At 33.0% G+C, this 16,743-nt stretch overlaps 1 protein-coding gene across 3 annotated transcripts in view; it reads left to right on the top strand.

Annotated features, from left to right (window-relative positions):
• Window positions 1-16,743, top strand: part of LOC133194065 (Kv channel-interacting protein 4-like) — a 140,362-nt gene that overhangs the window by 43,112 nt on the left and 80,507 nt on the right. For 2 of the 3 annotated variants that reach the window (XM_061330021.1, XM_061330013.1), the window contains exon 1: window positions 5,466-5,640. The exons of the other annotated variant lie outside the window; for it this stretch is intronic. In XM_061330021.1, coding sequence (XP_061186005.1) covers window positions 5,481-5,640 — 160 coding nt within the window. In that variant the 5' untranslated portion in view covers window positions 5,466-5,480. Of the gene's footprint in view, window positions 1-5,465; window positions 5,641-16,743 lie in introns of those variants that run through there. 3 annotated transcript variants of the gene reach the window in all.

Here is a 16,743-nt window from a genome sequence, read left to right as displayed (position 1 = left end):
GATACGCGATACATTTGTGTTCAAAGTGATCCAGTCAGTCCAGACATACAATGTAGGAAACTATAACATTTCGTATATATGCATGCCCACGGATTGAGAGCCATTTCATTAATCCTGTATATCAGTCTTGTATACGCGTGATTCTTGATGGATGCTTGTACGTAGGCTTTTACAGTGGTTATGTAACAGTGGCTATAAATCAATGTCATCACCAGTATGATATTTATAGAAGACTCTCATCTCTGTGGCCTGTGCTAAATAAAGAGAGGTTATCCCGACCAGATATAAATAATGAATGAGACTAATGATTAAATAGGTCATTAATATCTGGGGTGAGTACATCGTAATGAACAGTCAGAACTAAAATATGAAAGAAGGTCGTTTTGAAGGGCAAATCGGCACAACATGTAAAGGACTCGAGAAGTCCATGCGTTCTCAACTGCGAAGAAAACCTCGTACAAAACACCAGCTTATTGTCAAGTATTGAAAACGGTCTTTTTCAAAAATTTGCAATTGAATTTTAAATTTATCCATAACATGTAAAGATACTATAGTAGCCCCCTCCACGGTGACTACTGTTTCGTTCTTGTCCTCACATTCAGAACGGGAGTAGAATTTGGTCAGCAAAATAAAAATGAAGATTATAAAAAAACAGGACTACAATAATGATTTATAAAAGCCTTGCAAGATTGTTTCCTTCACAGTTGTGCAAAGTCTTGATAAAAAAATCAACCATAAATATTTGAAAAAATCTCATTCTCAAGAATTACGGCACGAAAAAATGTCAAATTTCTATCAAAGTTTCCATGTAGAGTTCAATCGATTTTATCCAAAATTGGGCCCCCGAAGCAGATATGAAGACAATAAAGTGGTTCAAATTTACTACAGGGGTAATTAGATGCGAAAAATATTTTTAAAATCTAAAGTTAACACAGTTCTACGATAAGTGCAATCAATATGCAAGCACGCATTTGCAGGAGTGGTTAAAGTCCAAAACGTGATCCCTGCGGCTTATCTAACAATAGGGAGTATATGCAGTAAGTAAATAGCTAGTATTACAATTGAATGTGTCGTGGGTGTCATAAAGGAGGAAATAGTTCTGCTTTGGAAAAATTCGTACCTTTTGGAGAATTCTAAATTTACGAGTTCTGAAAATGTCTTTACAAACACGAGTTCGCAAGGAGGGCGCTGTAAATCAAAACATTTATTTTTTGACATAACCATGAGATGACAGACACACTACATACAGAGGGGGAGGGGGGCTACCTTTTCACAAGCACAATGTTTTACTGTTAAAATATAGTAGGAAAATGTTTATTAGGACTCTGCTTTGTGGTTGCTCTATCTGTCCGTCTGATATCACTTGAAAATAAGAAGGCATTGTCAAAAAATAAGAAAGCATTGTCAATTTCCACTTGCTCCAAATTTGGGTATCATATGACCTTAAAGTTAAACACATAGCATATTTCTTCGTCAAATCCTTATGTCCACTTGAATTGGCTCTAAATGGCTCATGTTACACCTATAGTGTTTTTTTGGGATGTGCAGTGATTTTGAACCAATTTTCAAAGGTAAAGACAAGCCCTAATTTAAAACCCTTTTCTTTACCATATTTTTTCCTTCGAAGTCTGGCTAATACCTCACCCACAGAGTGCTTATTGGTTAGAGGTAAGCAGGGACCTTGAGCCAAGCCAAGTTTCTAGAGTGCTTATGGGTCAAGAGAATGCGGGGACCTTGAACCAAGTTTCTAGACAAGAGGTCAAGGTCAAAGCTTATCTCTGTTTAAAATCCTATAATGAGCATATTTTCTTTATCCTTGCCAATACTGGGTTCAACCTAACCCATTGAGATCTTTCTTGATCAAAAAAAAAAATGTCTGTGTAGAATCCTTGTCCAGAATACATTTTCTCTCAGTTAATGGTGCAGTCTTGCTCAGATGTGGATATTGTGTACGCATTGATCTTGAACCAATTTTGTATATCAAAAGTCAAGGTCAAAGGAGATATTTATGGGAAATCCTTGTCCGGAGAATATTTTCTTTCTCTTGGCACGGTCTGGTTCATACCTCACCGAAAGAGCGCTGTTGGGTAGAGGACGTTCAGTGATTTTGAATCAATTTTCTTGATCAGTGCATATGGTCAATGCAAGGCAAAAAAAAAAAATCGTGAACTTGTCAAAAGCATATTTTTCCTTTCCTTCTCCCAGTCTAGCTCATGCTTTTTTCAAACAGTGCTCATGGGTTAAGGGTGTGCAGTGACCTTGAACGTGGTTTCTAGATTTCCATACTAATTCAATAAAATCTGACATTTTAAGAGAAATATTACTTTATTCCTAGTATTGTCTATAAAAATATTTTGGCATTTAAAGTAGCCTATGAGAAGAAAGATATAAATGGATAACAACAACGGGCAAAATATACATGAACTAAAAATTTTGTCAATTTTAAATTTTTAATAATGAAATATGATGATAGCGATCAGTAATCAAGCTCAAAAGCCCTTTGAAACACAATAAATCAGGAGCAGAGCAAACACGGACCTCTAAAACATAAGAGGTGGGATCAGGTACCATGTCGACCGGTCACACCCGCGTTGTACTCTTTGTCATGATCGGGTAAACGTAAAAATCCGTAGACAATTCAGTGCGAAAATAATGACCTAATAGTTTGAATGAAAAATTCAGTCAACAATTGACTTAACAATAAATTATATTTGCTAATAGACTGTTTACTATTCAAAGAACTTTGCTGGTTGTCTGCAACAATTGTGCTTGGGAATAATGCCAGCCTGTAAGATCTTTTGATTTTATTTTGTCATTGCTTGTTTCTTTTTAGTATTTAATTTAAATATATAAAATAGCAACATCATTTACAATATCCACCACTGCTTATTGTGTGTAAATTTTTACAGATGTTTGGGAATTATATTATTAACGAAATCATTTTCTTGATTTAAACCTATGTATGAAATGATGGTAGTGTAAAAGATTCTTTGTAAACAATGTCATATATACAATGTGTGAAATTATTACAGCTAAGTAATATTGAACCCTGCATGTTTTTGAATGTATTGTATCATATTTATTGAAATAAATGAATAAAAAAGAAAATGTGACATTCGGTCCATTACCCATAGTCATTTTGGTCACTGTATGTCCCAAACACCCTAAAATCGTGACATTTCGATTTTCCTGCATGCTAGACGGCCATTTTAAAACGATAAAATCACTATAGTCATAATAAAGAGAAAGTGTTTTTGCCGTCTATATAAAGATTATCACGTGCTTCTAGATCATAAAGCTAATGAACAGACAAACTGAACATTGCTTTCAATAACTTCTTATAATGGCCTTGAGTAAAAAACATGACCTTGATTTTTTAATTGAGCTTCTAAATTAAAGGTCAACTATTTGTTGATAGATTAAGAAACGGACTTTTTTAAAATCATAGAATTTCTAAACCTGTGGTTAAAAAATTATAAATAAAAAGAAACATTATTTTGATTGCTGAAGAAAAAAATTATTCAGTTTCAGTTTGAAGCAGTGAAACAGGCATGTTACCATGTTTACAGTGTTGAAAATAGGATTCATTCAAACTTGAGAAGGAAGCTTCAATAGTTTCCTTGTCATTTTTTTTTTCACAAGAATAAATAAAGATTTCATGAATACTGAGTGGACGTTTCTAGGTTAGTTTTCCCCAGACGTATAGAGTTTAGATATGACTGAATTGCTTGTACATAATGCATATAAAAGGGAAAAATCAACTAAATACACACCCATTAGTGTTGAAGGAACGTATAAAACAGATAATAAAATCCGGATTTATCTCAGTTTTCATTGACAGTTTCAGTATCTACACACCTCGATGTGGTACAACAGGAAGCGGCCGCCGCTCACGAGTGGTAACATTCTCAGGGTATTGATATCTTTGCAATTTTGGTCAAATCCCGTGATATTGAATTGGAATAAGTTAGTTATCTGATACTTGTAGATTTCTCCGACTACTTGGGCTATGTTATTATTGTGGTATAAAGATCAATGACCCCCATCTCACTTGTTTCAAAAGGAGAATCTTCTTTTTTGGAAACAGAATACGTCTGCATCCTCTGTCTTGGTGTTTTTGCGTTTTAAAAAAGTAATGTTTTAACAAAAAAATTCATCATTCTGAATTATTAATACACTCTCTAAGAAACATTTTAATATTCTGCACATGATCATTGCATACTGATCTTGTTTGATTTTTTGTGATTTCCCAAACGAGAATATAATTAACATGTATCGGATCTAAAAACCTCGAGGTCACTCAACCTATTCTTACGCTTTTGGTAAATACACGTAATTTGCATTTGTTACAGAATCCAGGGGCCCGTTTTACTAAAGAACTTACGACTATAACCAAAAAATTTAAGTTGCTTTTAAAATCTTACAATACCTATGTTTCTATTAGAAATTGTTTACATAAAAATATCTTCTTAAATTCTTTTCAAAAAGATTAAAATCATTTTCAAAGTAATGTAAAAAGGAAAGTTATTTGCATAAAAACTTTCTGATCTTAGTCGTAAGTTCTTTTGTAAAACAGGACCCTGGCAGAACCTTAATTACTGAGAAGTTAGACTGAAAGGAAAATACACCAATTGTTTTTATTTTATATTTTAGTGAATGATTTTAGAAAATTCATACAAGTATAAAAATGTTGTATAATAGACGGAACTTCTAGCTTACAACCAAGGAGACGTTCGATTAGTTATGACCTTTACTTAAGGGAAATCAACTACTGAGTATATATGCACTGCACATCAATTTGCGTCGCTGTAGTAGTTCCTGACAAGCAAACAGACAAAATGTATACTCAAAGGATGCTATTATGAATATCAGTCACCGCTTTCTGTCGTAAACAAATAGTAAGCAGGTAATACCGGGTTCACATTTGGTTTGATGACATGTGGTCTTAATCGGGGCAACATCTTGACAAGGATTCGGAGTCTGAGGAAACAAGGAGAATTGGAGATAGATCAGTCCATCCCCCCCAGATAGAAAGAGGTGGTAGAAACTAACTGTTCCAAGTAATCGGATCAGGGACCATCAATATTTAAGACTCGATAGATGCTAGTAATACTGTTTGACTGGTCACCCATTTCAGGTTACTGGCGACTGAATCGTAATTGTGATTAAGAGAGAAAAGATAATCACGAAGTCAAGATTTGTTGTAGCTGAAGTTTAAAAAGAGGAAAATATATTTAGATGCTGAGATCGATTTGAATATGATGCCATAAACCGCCTAATGGTGTACTCGATTACAGAAGGGCAAGCAAGTATCGCTGGCCTTTAAACGAGCAAAATACGGAATATGTCCTCATTTGTCAGAAAATAAAACCTACCAAGAGATTTGGGAAAATAATACAAAACACTAGCAGAGACAATGACTGGTGAATTTCTAAGAACATCTCTGTGACCACGTTTTCAATTTGTGTGTCTTGTTTGAAATGGCGGGAACCGGACTCACTAACTGTAGAAATGAACAGATGAAACTTCTAGATGTACCTAAGGAAGAGAAGAAAACCTCATTTCTTCAGAGGTTTATCAATACATACCGCTACAAATGCTGCTTAATTAACTGGATCATTCTCCTGTTTTGTTCAAAAGGTAAGTCCCAGTTTGTGTCTGGAGGAATTGTTTTCACCTGTTTATCCCTTTAGACAAAATTCAAGCATACCAGTAAAAGTATTTGTGAAGAGGTTTAGGGAGTATGTTGCTGTAAGTTTCTATGAATACACTTTGAAGAGTATTTTCATGCATATTAGTTTTTTTTTAACCTTATAGTTAAAAGCATTCGCTACTTCGTTAACTGGTTAATAGCAACACAGATGCTCCTCCATGCCTAATTGAAACCTTCATAAGCGCCATTAGCTTAAGATGACTGAGCTTATCTTCATTAAGTGAGAGTGAAATATCTAAAGGAGATGTCACCAAACCTGTAGAGGGTCTGTTTACCTATACTGGAATAACTAATAGATCCCCGTGTGATTCTATAAATTCAATCCCGGTTCATTGCCCCAGATAATGATTGTAATCAATATTAACGACAGGAATCTACAAAATTTAATAACATTTGTTAGTGGCAAACATTAACTCTTGGACATCATGCACCGAATGGGCGACACTATGTTGTAATAACATTGCCGAGGTCGATACAGGTATTGTCATACGAAGTGATGGAGCTTTTATCGATTTATCGATAACATCGCACATTATTTCTGTATTAACTTATGGTAATAATGTTATCTATAATCGTTGGCTTCTGTTAGCGAAAACTACGAGCTATAGAAGTATTTTCCGATAATCTGTGAGAAATATTAATTTAATTAGTATTGATAAAACTCTAATCCTTCACAAAGTAAATGTAAGAGCTATGGAATGTTTTGATATTTTTAATAGATGTTTTCAAAAATGATTTTTTTTAAAGCGAGCTTACTTTATTTTTCTGTTTATTTGTAATTAAAGACTGTTTATTTTGTGAAGACTTTGTTTGTTTGACCTGCGTCTTGTGTTTATTTACACTCACTGCTGAATCAAATGTTTAATTTATTAGTCATTGTATTATACTGTATTTGTAAAAAGAAGCACCAAAAGTTACAATCTGTACGCAGATGAATGTTGAATTGAATTTCATGCCTCAAGTATCATGATTTTAATGCATTTGTCCTTTTTCTATAAAATATATAGAGCGAATTTTTAAATTCTTAATAATGTGTGATATCAATAAAAAATGATTGAACACAAGTTTTTAATAAGTTGGGACATTATTGTAAAAAAAGAATTATTTGTAATCACGCCAAATTAAGTTTTTATACATGTAACTTGGAATATTATTGTAAAAGATTGTAAAAGATTTTTTGTTATCAAATTCAAACCTATAAAGATGTGGTTATGATATTTACTTATTTATAAAAATATCATTTAATGTTATTAATCTTAAAGCCCTACAATATTCCATCACAAATGATTGACCCCTAAGAATAAAAAAGAGTAACAATGAATATTACATGATGTAGTTAACTCACATTGTAATTAATGTAACCTTATGTAATTTTATCATGAAACAAAGGGTAACATTTTCTAATTACCTATCTTGGGCAAAGCCAATTTCACAAAACACTAATTCAATGGATGCTTCATGCAGGTCTACATATCTAATAACTAGGGATGTCAACGAATATTCGAACATTCGAATATTCATTCGATGAGTTGATATTCGAATATAAATTTAAGATTCGAATATTCGGTGTTTTACAGATTTCGTAAAAAGAAATACGTACTGTGATTAATAAATTTTGATTAAATGAAAACCTTCTTAGAATGTCTAAAAGACGTGAAGAGTATACTTATCAAAATTTAATTGATCATTGAATGAATGTCTGATAGAATTAGTCTGTAATTAATGTTGTAAAGGGATCAATTTCAGAATAAATGTGTAAATTACTTGATTATCTCGGGTTGTACATAATCCTGAATTTTATATTCATTATCGGTAAATTAATTAATTACCTAGGAAAATTCTCTATGGAAATATTTGTTTATATTTTAAAAAACATTTTATCAAAGATTATAATCATTTCTCTTATTAGGCTGATAATTGTAATTTATTACACGTATTGAAATCTAAACAGTATACGACTATCCTGCCTTTGGTAAGACGATTGGTTCCTCAGTTGGAGCTACTATAAATTTATTAAATTATTAAATTTGTTAAAATCATATTTTTCTACATTTAAATCAATTATTTCTTTCAAACATTGACAAATATCAAATGGAATTCCTTATTGTACATCTACAAAAGCCTTCACACAATTTTACTTCCAATATAAGAATACCTACGCTAAACCTTTCATGAGAGTAGGATCGTGCATATTTAAAATAAACCAGATTTTATTTATTTTATCGAATATTTGAATATATTCGAATACTTTCATTGAATATTCGAATATGAATTATTGACAAAATTGACATCCCTACTAATTACAAATAATCTACACTGTGTTATACTATAATGCTTATTATTAAATTAAATACATACTCTGAGGTGGAATAGCTTTCAATTTAATTTTATGCATATTTAAATTTTCACTATTCTCTCAGTCATATTAGCTACATAGACATATTATAAAGATATAGAATGTTGATAAAAGTAATACTTCCTCTCAGTTCTGTTCTATAAGGTCTTTAAAAAATGTGTGTATTTATCAAATATTTCTGCAAAACTTGGACAAAGCCAACCTGACCTAATTCTCTGAGTAGTCTAAGTGAACATTACTAAGAAGCATCACCGTAACGGTAGCTCAGACGGTAGAGCGCTCGCTCCATGATCGGAAGGTCGTGTATTCGAATCATTGCCGCGAATGACCTAAGTCGATAAAAAATAGGCAGCAACTTTTCCTTCCCTAAGCACTCGGCACTTTAAAGTTGCGGGTCCTTCGGATGAGATCTTGAAAACCCAGGCCCAATGTCACGGCAGGAGCTGGCACAATAAAGATCCCTCACTGGCTCAATGGCCCTGAGTGCCGAGTAAAGGTCAAAATTTGAAGCCCCTCATCGGTATATGGTGACGTCTCTATATGAGTGAAAAATTATCGAATGGGACATAAAACAACATACAATTAATCAATCAATCGAATCTTGCAACCAATGAAATCACAGAACTTCACCTTTGAACTCGCTCAACACTTAGTAAACAAAGGCGCGGATCTGAGAATTTGTAATACATTATAAAATCATGGTTAAGCAATCATTACTAAATAGTCTATCAGTATACTCGTAACCCTTTAACCTAATATACAATGTAGTAGATACAGAGATCAGTTTCTATTATGGGATACATGTTTTAGAAGATTGATGACACAAATTACCCCCCCCCCCCCGGCTTTCTGGATAAATATAGGAATTCCTTTTTAAAGTGAGTTCTCTAGCTCAGCTATAAGTGTACGACATGGACTGTCGATAAAACAATTTCCGTGCATCGTTACTGTACAGAGACCAGGGACTAATTGACCTGAGAATTTAAATAAAAGGTCATTTACTTCTGGTCATGGCAACCATCATTAGGAACATTGATGATTGAAAGGCAGATTTTTCAAAGGCTTTATATTGGTCAGCACATGGTCGCTGATTGATGAATTTATAACCTACTCAGTAGCTTAAAATTTTAATGACAGGAGGTAATGTGTATCGAAATGCAGTAAAACAAGTCCCTGTGAATCTTTTTTTTAATGTTATATAGTTTAATGTTATGGTCTGAGGGTGGTTCACAAGTAACTTACATTTCTGATTATTGCAGCCCGGAGGACCGGGCTGCTCTATACATATATAAAGTTTAAGTATTGGTGTATGGAAGTTATTCAGAATTTAACTAAAGTTAACTATACATCAAAAGGATTATACATCAGAATGTTCTTTCCCTTTATAAATTACGAGATACACAGTATATTTACTTCCATGAAGTGCATCTTTGAAAATATATATGTTTTTCATATGTAATATACAAAGTTCCTTATCATTTACTATCGACAAAACGACAGGTCCCTTATTTTAGAACATTAGATTTTACTTATCGCATAAAAACGTACGGTGCACAGTTTGTGTTTTATATTCATTAAGTCAAATATATTTTTGATGATAGGTGATATTTGTGTCTGATTCAAATTTATATTTTATGCAGTCAACAGTTACTTGAGGAAATGAACAAGTTTAAGACTGTATCGTTTTTGTTCGATTTTCATCCGATTAGAAGCTTTCCTTAATCTTCTCGACTATAGTCTCGATCATTCAGACGTATGCCTTTATCACATAAATCAAAGGGGTTTGATGATCAAGATTTTACTTCATTTATTTCCTGGGCGACAGTTGATGGCCAACAGGAAGAGTCTACCATGGCAACATCAATGTTTTGTTGTCATTTTTTGATTTAGGAAACGTAGGTTGGTAACTGCAAATTTTGGACAGTTTCCAGGCTGCTCATAGAAAACATGGAGTTATCTCTCTTTAAACACGTGTTGCATCCCACAAGCCGCACACGGTCAATATTGACAAGACAGAGCACATCATGGGATCCTCTTATTATTAAACACTTTCTTTTTATGAACTGAATATATGGGCGGCATAAAGGATTAAAAAAAAGACGTTAACGCACAAACTACAATCAATTTTCAAAAACATACTGAAATACAAAACAAACAGCTTAAAATTAAATCAACTGACGTCTTCATCCTCGATCAATTCAAGATCAACAGTCATTAACTGAAATGTGAATACATTTTAACTGCCAAACATTTATATGAAGATTCATAAAAAGATTGAAACGGAGAATTTCTGCTAAGAACCCTCTATACACTACAGACTGTAGAGTTCTGATTCTCTGTTTATTATGCATTTATAAATTAATTTGCTTTTAATTTTAAAATAAATAAATTGAAATGTAAAGTGCATCACTGAATTTGTGATCAAATCAAGCATTTTAGTATTTCAATAAGCCAAGATCAATAAATTGAACACTTTATTTATATGTAATTTCCCCACTTCAGTGAACAACAGGCATTTTTGCTCAGCAGTTCTTCGTGGTCCTGAACATTTTTCTTGGGGTAAATGTGATGCAGGTATCGTGAAAATGAAATATTTACAACTTTATACTATATGCCTTGTTGTTTTCTCTATGTCCGAAACAGTTTGCTTTAGTGTATAGTTGGTCCTTAATAGATTACTTTATATTGTAACATACTTCCATGTTCTAAAAAAAGAAATACGCACAGGACATTTCTTGGCATTGTCAGATCGAAAAGAACTAAGCACTTGTATGATGTTTTAATGCCTCACTTGTTCAAACGGTGGCGAACTTTGGTCTGTAACCTTTAGAAGGGCTAAGTGATATTGATTGGTCACTATGTCTTAATTCTACTACCTTGTTTTATTACCTGAGAAACATTGTCAGAGTCACGTGATACATATAGAACCGGAAATCCAACTCGTTCTACGCGACAATTTACTGATTAATATGTCGACTTCATAGCGAGGGAATGGGCTCTCTAATGAAAGGATCGCTATAAGTGACATCTCCATTATACACAGTAAAATCCATGTCTTTACTGTGAGGAAATAGGTATTCTCCGTCGTGTGAATTCAAACTTTTTTCTCCGTCTGCTCAGAGAACCCTTGCTTTTCCGGTCTAAGAAACTGGAAATCTTGCTTTTCCGATCTAAGAATCTTGAATTCTCTCGTAACACATTAATTATGATTTTTTTATCGTACCAAGCAGAGACCTGTCTGTCAATTAAATGATTAAAGATAAAAGAAAAACATAGTTCGAAGGTTTGCATTGGTTTTGCTTCAACATGTGAGGGAGAGAAAATCATACCACATAGCAGACTGAAAGAAAATGATACCTTAATGAGATCAACCTCCTTATGAGTGAGCTTTCCTGTTCGAAATTCGTCTGTTGTCTGTCGTTATTGTTGTCGTCGTGACCTTTTTACAATTTCATCTTCTTCTCTAGAAAAACTGTCCAATTTTAACCAAAATTGATATAGAGTATCCCTGAGTGAAAGGAATTCAATTTTTTTAATATTGGTCGATCAAAATTTTACATAGTAATATACAGGAAAAATCTTTAAAATCCCCTTCTCACTCAGGAACTACAAAGCCATGATTAGTGATATTTGGATGGAAGCATCCTCAAGTAGTATACATGTAGATTTAAGTTTGTTCAAATGAAGATCCCCTGGGAGTAAGCTGGGCCACAATAAGTGATCAAAGATTTACACAGGAAAGGACAAAAATCTGCTAATGAAGAACAGCAGGGCCAAAGTGACTCGGTGAGCATTGCGGCCCATAGCTTCTTGTCTTATCATTAGGCCATTGTTGGGATCTGTACAAGCAGATTGGCCTGTATCGTGGAATTTAGATTTACATTATTGATACGTGTAATAAAATGTCCATATCTTACAATTTTTTTAAAAAAAGACTATAAGTGCAACATCTGTGAAGATTCTTCTCAAAACATTTTAATCGATATAAGTTTGTGAGTCTGCATGTGTTGCATAGATAATACCCCATGGAACAATGAATAGATGCACACGGTAAATATCGAGCTTTAATTGACATAATATAAATTAATATTACTCTTCAAATAAATTAGATATTGAAAAAATGCAAATTTTGACACATGTTTTTCTTCAAATTCTATTAAACATCTCAAGCTAGGAAGGACTCGAAAAATTAAAACTTTGTTTGAAATACATAACAGGAACCAGCGAATTAACAGAAGCTGTGAATCTTGTTCTATACCTGTTAGTAAGCAGCAACAAATCTGATTCTATATCTATAAATACGCAGCAACAGCAGCAACAAATCTGGTTCTATAAATAAGCAGCACCAAATCTTCTTTTATACCTGTAAATAGACAGCAACAAATCTGGATCTATATTTGTAAATAAGTAGCAACAGCAGCAACAAATCTGGTTCTTTATCTGTAAATAAGCAACAACAAATCTGGTTCCATACCTGTAAATTAGTAGCGACAAATCTAGTTGTATATCTGTAAATAAGCAACAACAAATCTGGTTTTATATCTGTAATTAAGAAGCAACAGCAACAACAAATTTGGTTCTATATCTGTAAATAAACTGCAAAAAATCTGGTTCTATATCTATAAATAAGCAGCAACAGCAGCAAGAAATCTGGTTCTATATACCTTAAATAAGCAGCAACTGCAGCAGCAAATCTGGTTCTATACCTGTAAATAAGCAGCAACAAATCTTGTTCTATATCTGTAAATAAGCAGCAGCGAATCTGGTTCTATATTTATAAATAAGCAGCAACAGCAGCAACAAATCTGGTTCTTTATCTGTAAATAAGCAGCAACAAATCTTGTTCTTTATCTGTAAGTAAGCAGCAACAGCAGCAGCAATTCTGGTTCTATATATGTAAATAAGCAGCAACAAATCTTGTTCTATACCTGTAAATCAGCAGCAACAAATCTGGTTCTATACCGGTAAATCAGCAGCAACAAATCTTGTTCTATATCTGTAAATAAGCAGCAACAGCAGCAGCAATTCTGGTTCTATATATGTAAATAAGCAGCAACAAATCTTGTTCTATACCTGTAAATCAGCAGCAACAAATCTGGTTCTATACCTGTAAATCAGCAGCAACAAATCTTTTTCTATTCCTGTAAATCAGCAGCAACAAATCTGGTTCTATATATGTAAATAAGCAGCAACAAATCTAGTTGTATATCTGTAAATCAGCAGCAACAAATCTGGTTCTATACCTGAAAGTAAGCAGCAACAAATCTTGTTCTATATCTGTAAATAAGCAACAACAGCAGCAACAGATCTGGTTCTTTATCTGTAAATAAGCAACAACAAATCTGGTTCTAAATCTGTAAATAAACAACAACCGCTAATCTGGTTCTTCAAGCAACACTATCAATTCTAGTTCTATATCTTTAATTGTAGTTTGTTTCGAAAAGCATATTTAAGACGTCCCTAATCATAAATTTCATTTCGGAAAATCCTTCTTCAAGACTATAATTGTTTAAAATTTGAGTGATATGATACCAAAATACATAGGTATCTTGCTCTTATAGTAAAGAACCTCTGTACAATATTTGAAAGTGTTGCTTTGAAAACCGAGTTATGCGTCACAACAAAAGTGTCATGGATAGTGATCTAAATTTAGCATTCCTTAATCTGAAAAAAGAAAGAAACAGAACACATAATATTTTCTTACGCTACTGATCCGCCAAAAATATAGTCTCTGCTAGTGATACCATTTCTAAGTTGTCCATTTGTGAGAGGGAAAGAACAATAATTTAATCTTTCAAATTCTGAACATAAAAAAGACATTTAATGCAAATATGCTTTGTATATATAAATGTTTTGAAATCTCCTTAATAAACATTAATAAACATGGGTTGCATTTTGCAAAGTGTTATATTACGACCAAGGCATCAGTTAAACCTCGGTATCTTGAACTCGATGGCACCAAGAAAATACTTCGAGATAAAAATTAAGAATAAGTAGTTGGGACTTCCAAATCACTTCGACATATCCATGGTATTCGAGATATCGGTGTTCGAGATACCGAAGTTCAAATGTAATTACAAGATCTTGCAAAATTAATTCTTCTGTCAAAAATTGCTTGCCTGAAAATATATTTCAAAATCGATTACTATCCCTTTTTATATTAATGAAAAGAAGGAACTCGCGAAATTAAAATTGTAGTCGATTATGTTGATTTCCATTCAAAAGAATGTTGCATTGAAATAAATGACTAATCGTTTTCATGTGCCTTTAAACTACTTACTCAATATAAAATATATTTTATTCCATGGAATTGATTTTTTTATACCTTAAAAAAACATTCTACCATTTTGACATTTAGATTTTTCACTTCTGCCTTTAGGTGTCTTATTGGAGATGTCCTTCGAAATGAAGGATTGTTTGTACTAAGCGTCATTTAAATGGGTTTAACAATAGAGATTTTCCAACTGATTTTTCTTAGAAAGCATTATAGGATGATGTTTGTTGACATGAACTTCAAGGTTACTAACATTGCAAATGCATACGTGTAAGAGGATTTCTTCAACGTTTAATGAACTCCAATGTGACAATGAATTTCCGATGTTTTTTAATATTGAATTTTTAATCATTTTTTATTGTTGGTACCTGCCAAGAGCGTATTGATAACTTACTAGACAATAAACTCAATCGAGTAAAAAGCCTAATATATGCACCCAACAGAGATTTTATAACATTGTACATTAAAGAAATATTAAAATAAAGAAGAAAGTTCTTGTGGTATTAATCAGTCTGGATTTTAAAGAGATGAATTAGATTGTTTGTTATACGGAGATAAAGATGACTTTGATCTTCAATATCTTCTATAGCTATGGATACATTAGGCAGACGCGTCCATGAAATGACATATATTTACCATTATGAAAAAACACAGAACCAATGCAGGACTTTGAACTCATCGTGACCGAAAATGTTTGTAAATGCTGAACAAAGCTTAGATCCCCCAGGGCACCTAAATCTCTTAAACCGGAAGTGAGGGTGCCTTGGGTTTTTGAAATAAGACTGTTTGGTATGACTTTTCTTTAATGCAGCAAAAATTCAACCTCTCGCAACTTTCATTTCTTCATAGAAATACAGTTAAAATGGATCTGAATTTCGAATTAGAGAGAAAATCATTTTGATTTCAGAGAATGGAGGTTCAATGTCAGTGTATTAGGATTTGCTGTGTTCTATATGATGTTTGGGCAAAATTTGTATGAATTTTAAAGGTCGAGATCAATGCCACTTATGAAAAAATATTTCAATTTTCCGGCTGATATATTTTGACGATATATAAAGAATATACTTTAATTTTTATTACAGGAGTTTGTTCTTAAAAGAAGGTTTGTTATAGATTCTTTATGTCAATTTAACAATTGTGCCGAGGAAGTATTCTTTAGGTATGAAGAAATGTCTTCATTATCCCTAGGTTTGGGTTCGCTTTAAGTTGTACTTTGCTTACATGATTAATATAATACAGCAAAATACTTTTAATAGGATAAAGGAATTAAAGTTTCAGAGGGTAGGCTTAGTCAAACTCTCTACGTTAAAATGCTCACCGGTTGATATGTATGCATACAGTATGTCATTGTCCCCATTTTAATGTCCATCTTCTTTATGACCAAAAAAGCTTATATAGTGGAAAGATGTCCGTAGTCCATCTGTCTCTCAGGAAACAAAAGCTACAACTTCTTTTTGTTTCTCAATTAGACTGCATAAGGAGATAATATTATACAATTATTGCTGTTTTTGAGGTCATTACGATGATTTAGCCGCCTAGCTGAGGAGTACAAAATTCACCGAACCCGAAGGTCGAGGTGAATATTGTACTTCAAAGGTGGCTAAATCATTGAATTGACTGAAAAACAGCAATTATATTTTTATTATGTGATTCAATGATAAAATTTCAAACTCAGAGAGTAGTTCATGTTATTTTACTTGTTTACATTAATTTTGTTGAAATCCTAGCCAAACGCAATGAGAGAAGCAGGGTTACATAAATATTACTAGTCGTTTGGTTCTGAATTTTTAAAATCTATTTTTCTCTTTATACGATAAATTTGAATTCAGGGAAAAAACATCTAAAAACGTCTTTGACTTGTCCTCACAAAAAAGAGGAGAATTCTCTTTACTCTGAATTTTGATTCAGGGGTTGAGGTGGGGGCTGGATGGGGTTAGAAGTGGTTCCATTAGTGTGGGACCAGCCTTTCAATGACTGTTTTAATTCTAAATTAAAAGTAAAAATTTACGTTCAGAAAAAAGGGGCAGGGCCCCTGCATCCCCATCTATACAACAACCATCCCCACCCCAGTTTATATATGCCTGAATGTTATGTTCACCTGAGTGGAAGTCGGGTACAAGTGAAATAGATTTCCGAAACTATATTTGTATCAATTTGGAATTTCCCAAGCTATTTTTAGTCCAATGTAGAAAAAATAAATCCTTATATTCACCTGGAAGGTCACATGCAGATGAATATAACGTAGTATTTTTTCTACAATGTTGGATCTCAGCCAATCAGAGAGATATTAATTATTCAATCTTATAATAAATATACTTACTATTTAATACATTGATTTTTGATTTCGATGACAGTGTTGCCATGACGCTAATATTTAAATAATCTCTTTGAAATATTAGT

The sequence above is a fragment of the Saccostrea echinata genome, unplaced genomic scaffold (genome assembly GCF_033153115.1).
Source record: "Saccostrea echinata isolate AGI-Se365-2 ecotype Australia unplaced genomic scaffold, CSIRO_AGI_Sech_v1 ptg000001l, whole genome shotgun sequence".
NCBI classification, from domain to species: domain Eukaryota; kingdom Metazoa; phylum Mollusca; class Bivalvia; order Ostreida; family Ostreidae; genus Saccostrea; species Saccostrea echinata.
This window is presented reverse-complemented; position numbering and strand designations above follow the sequence as displayed.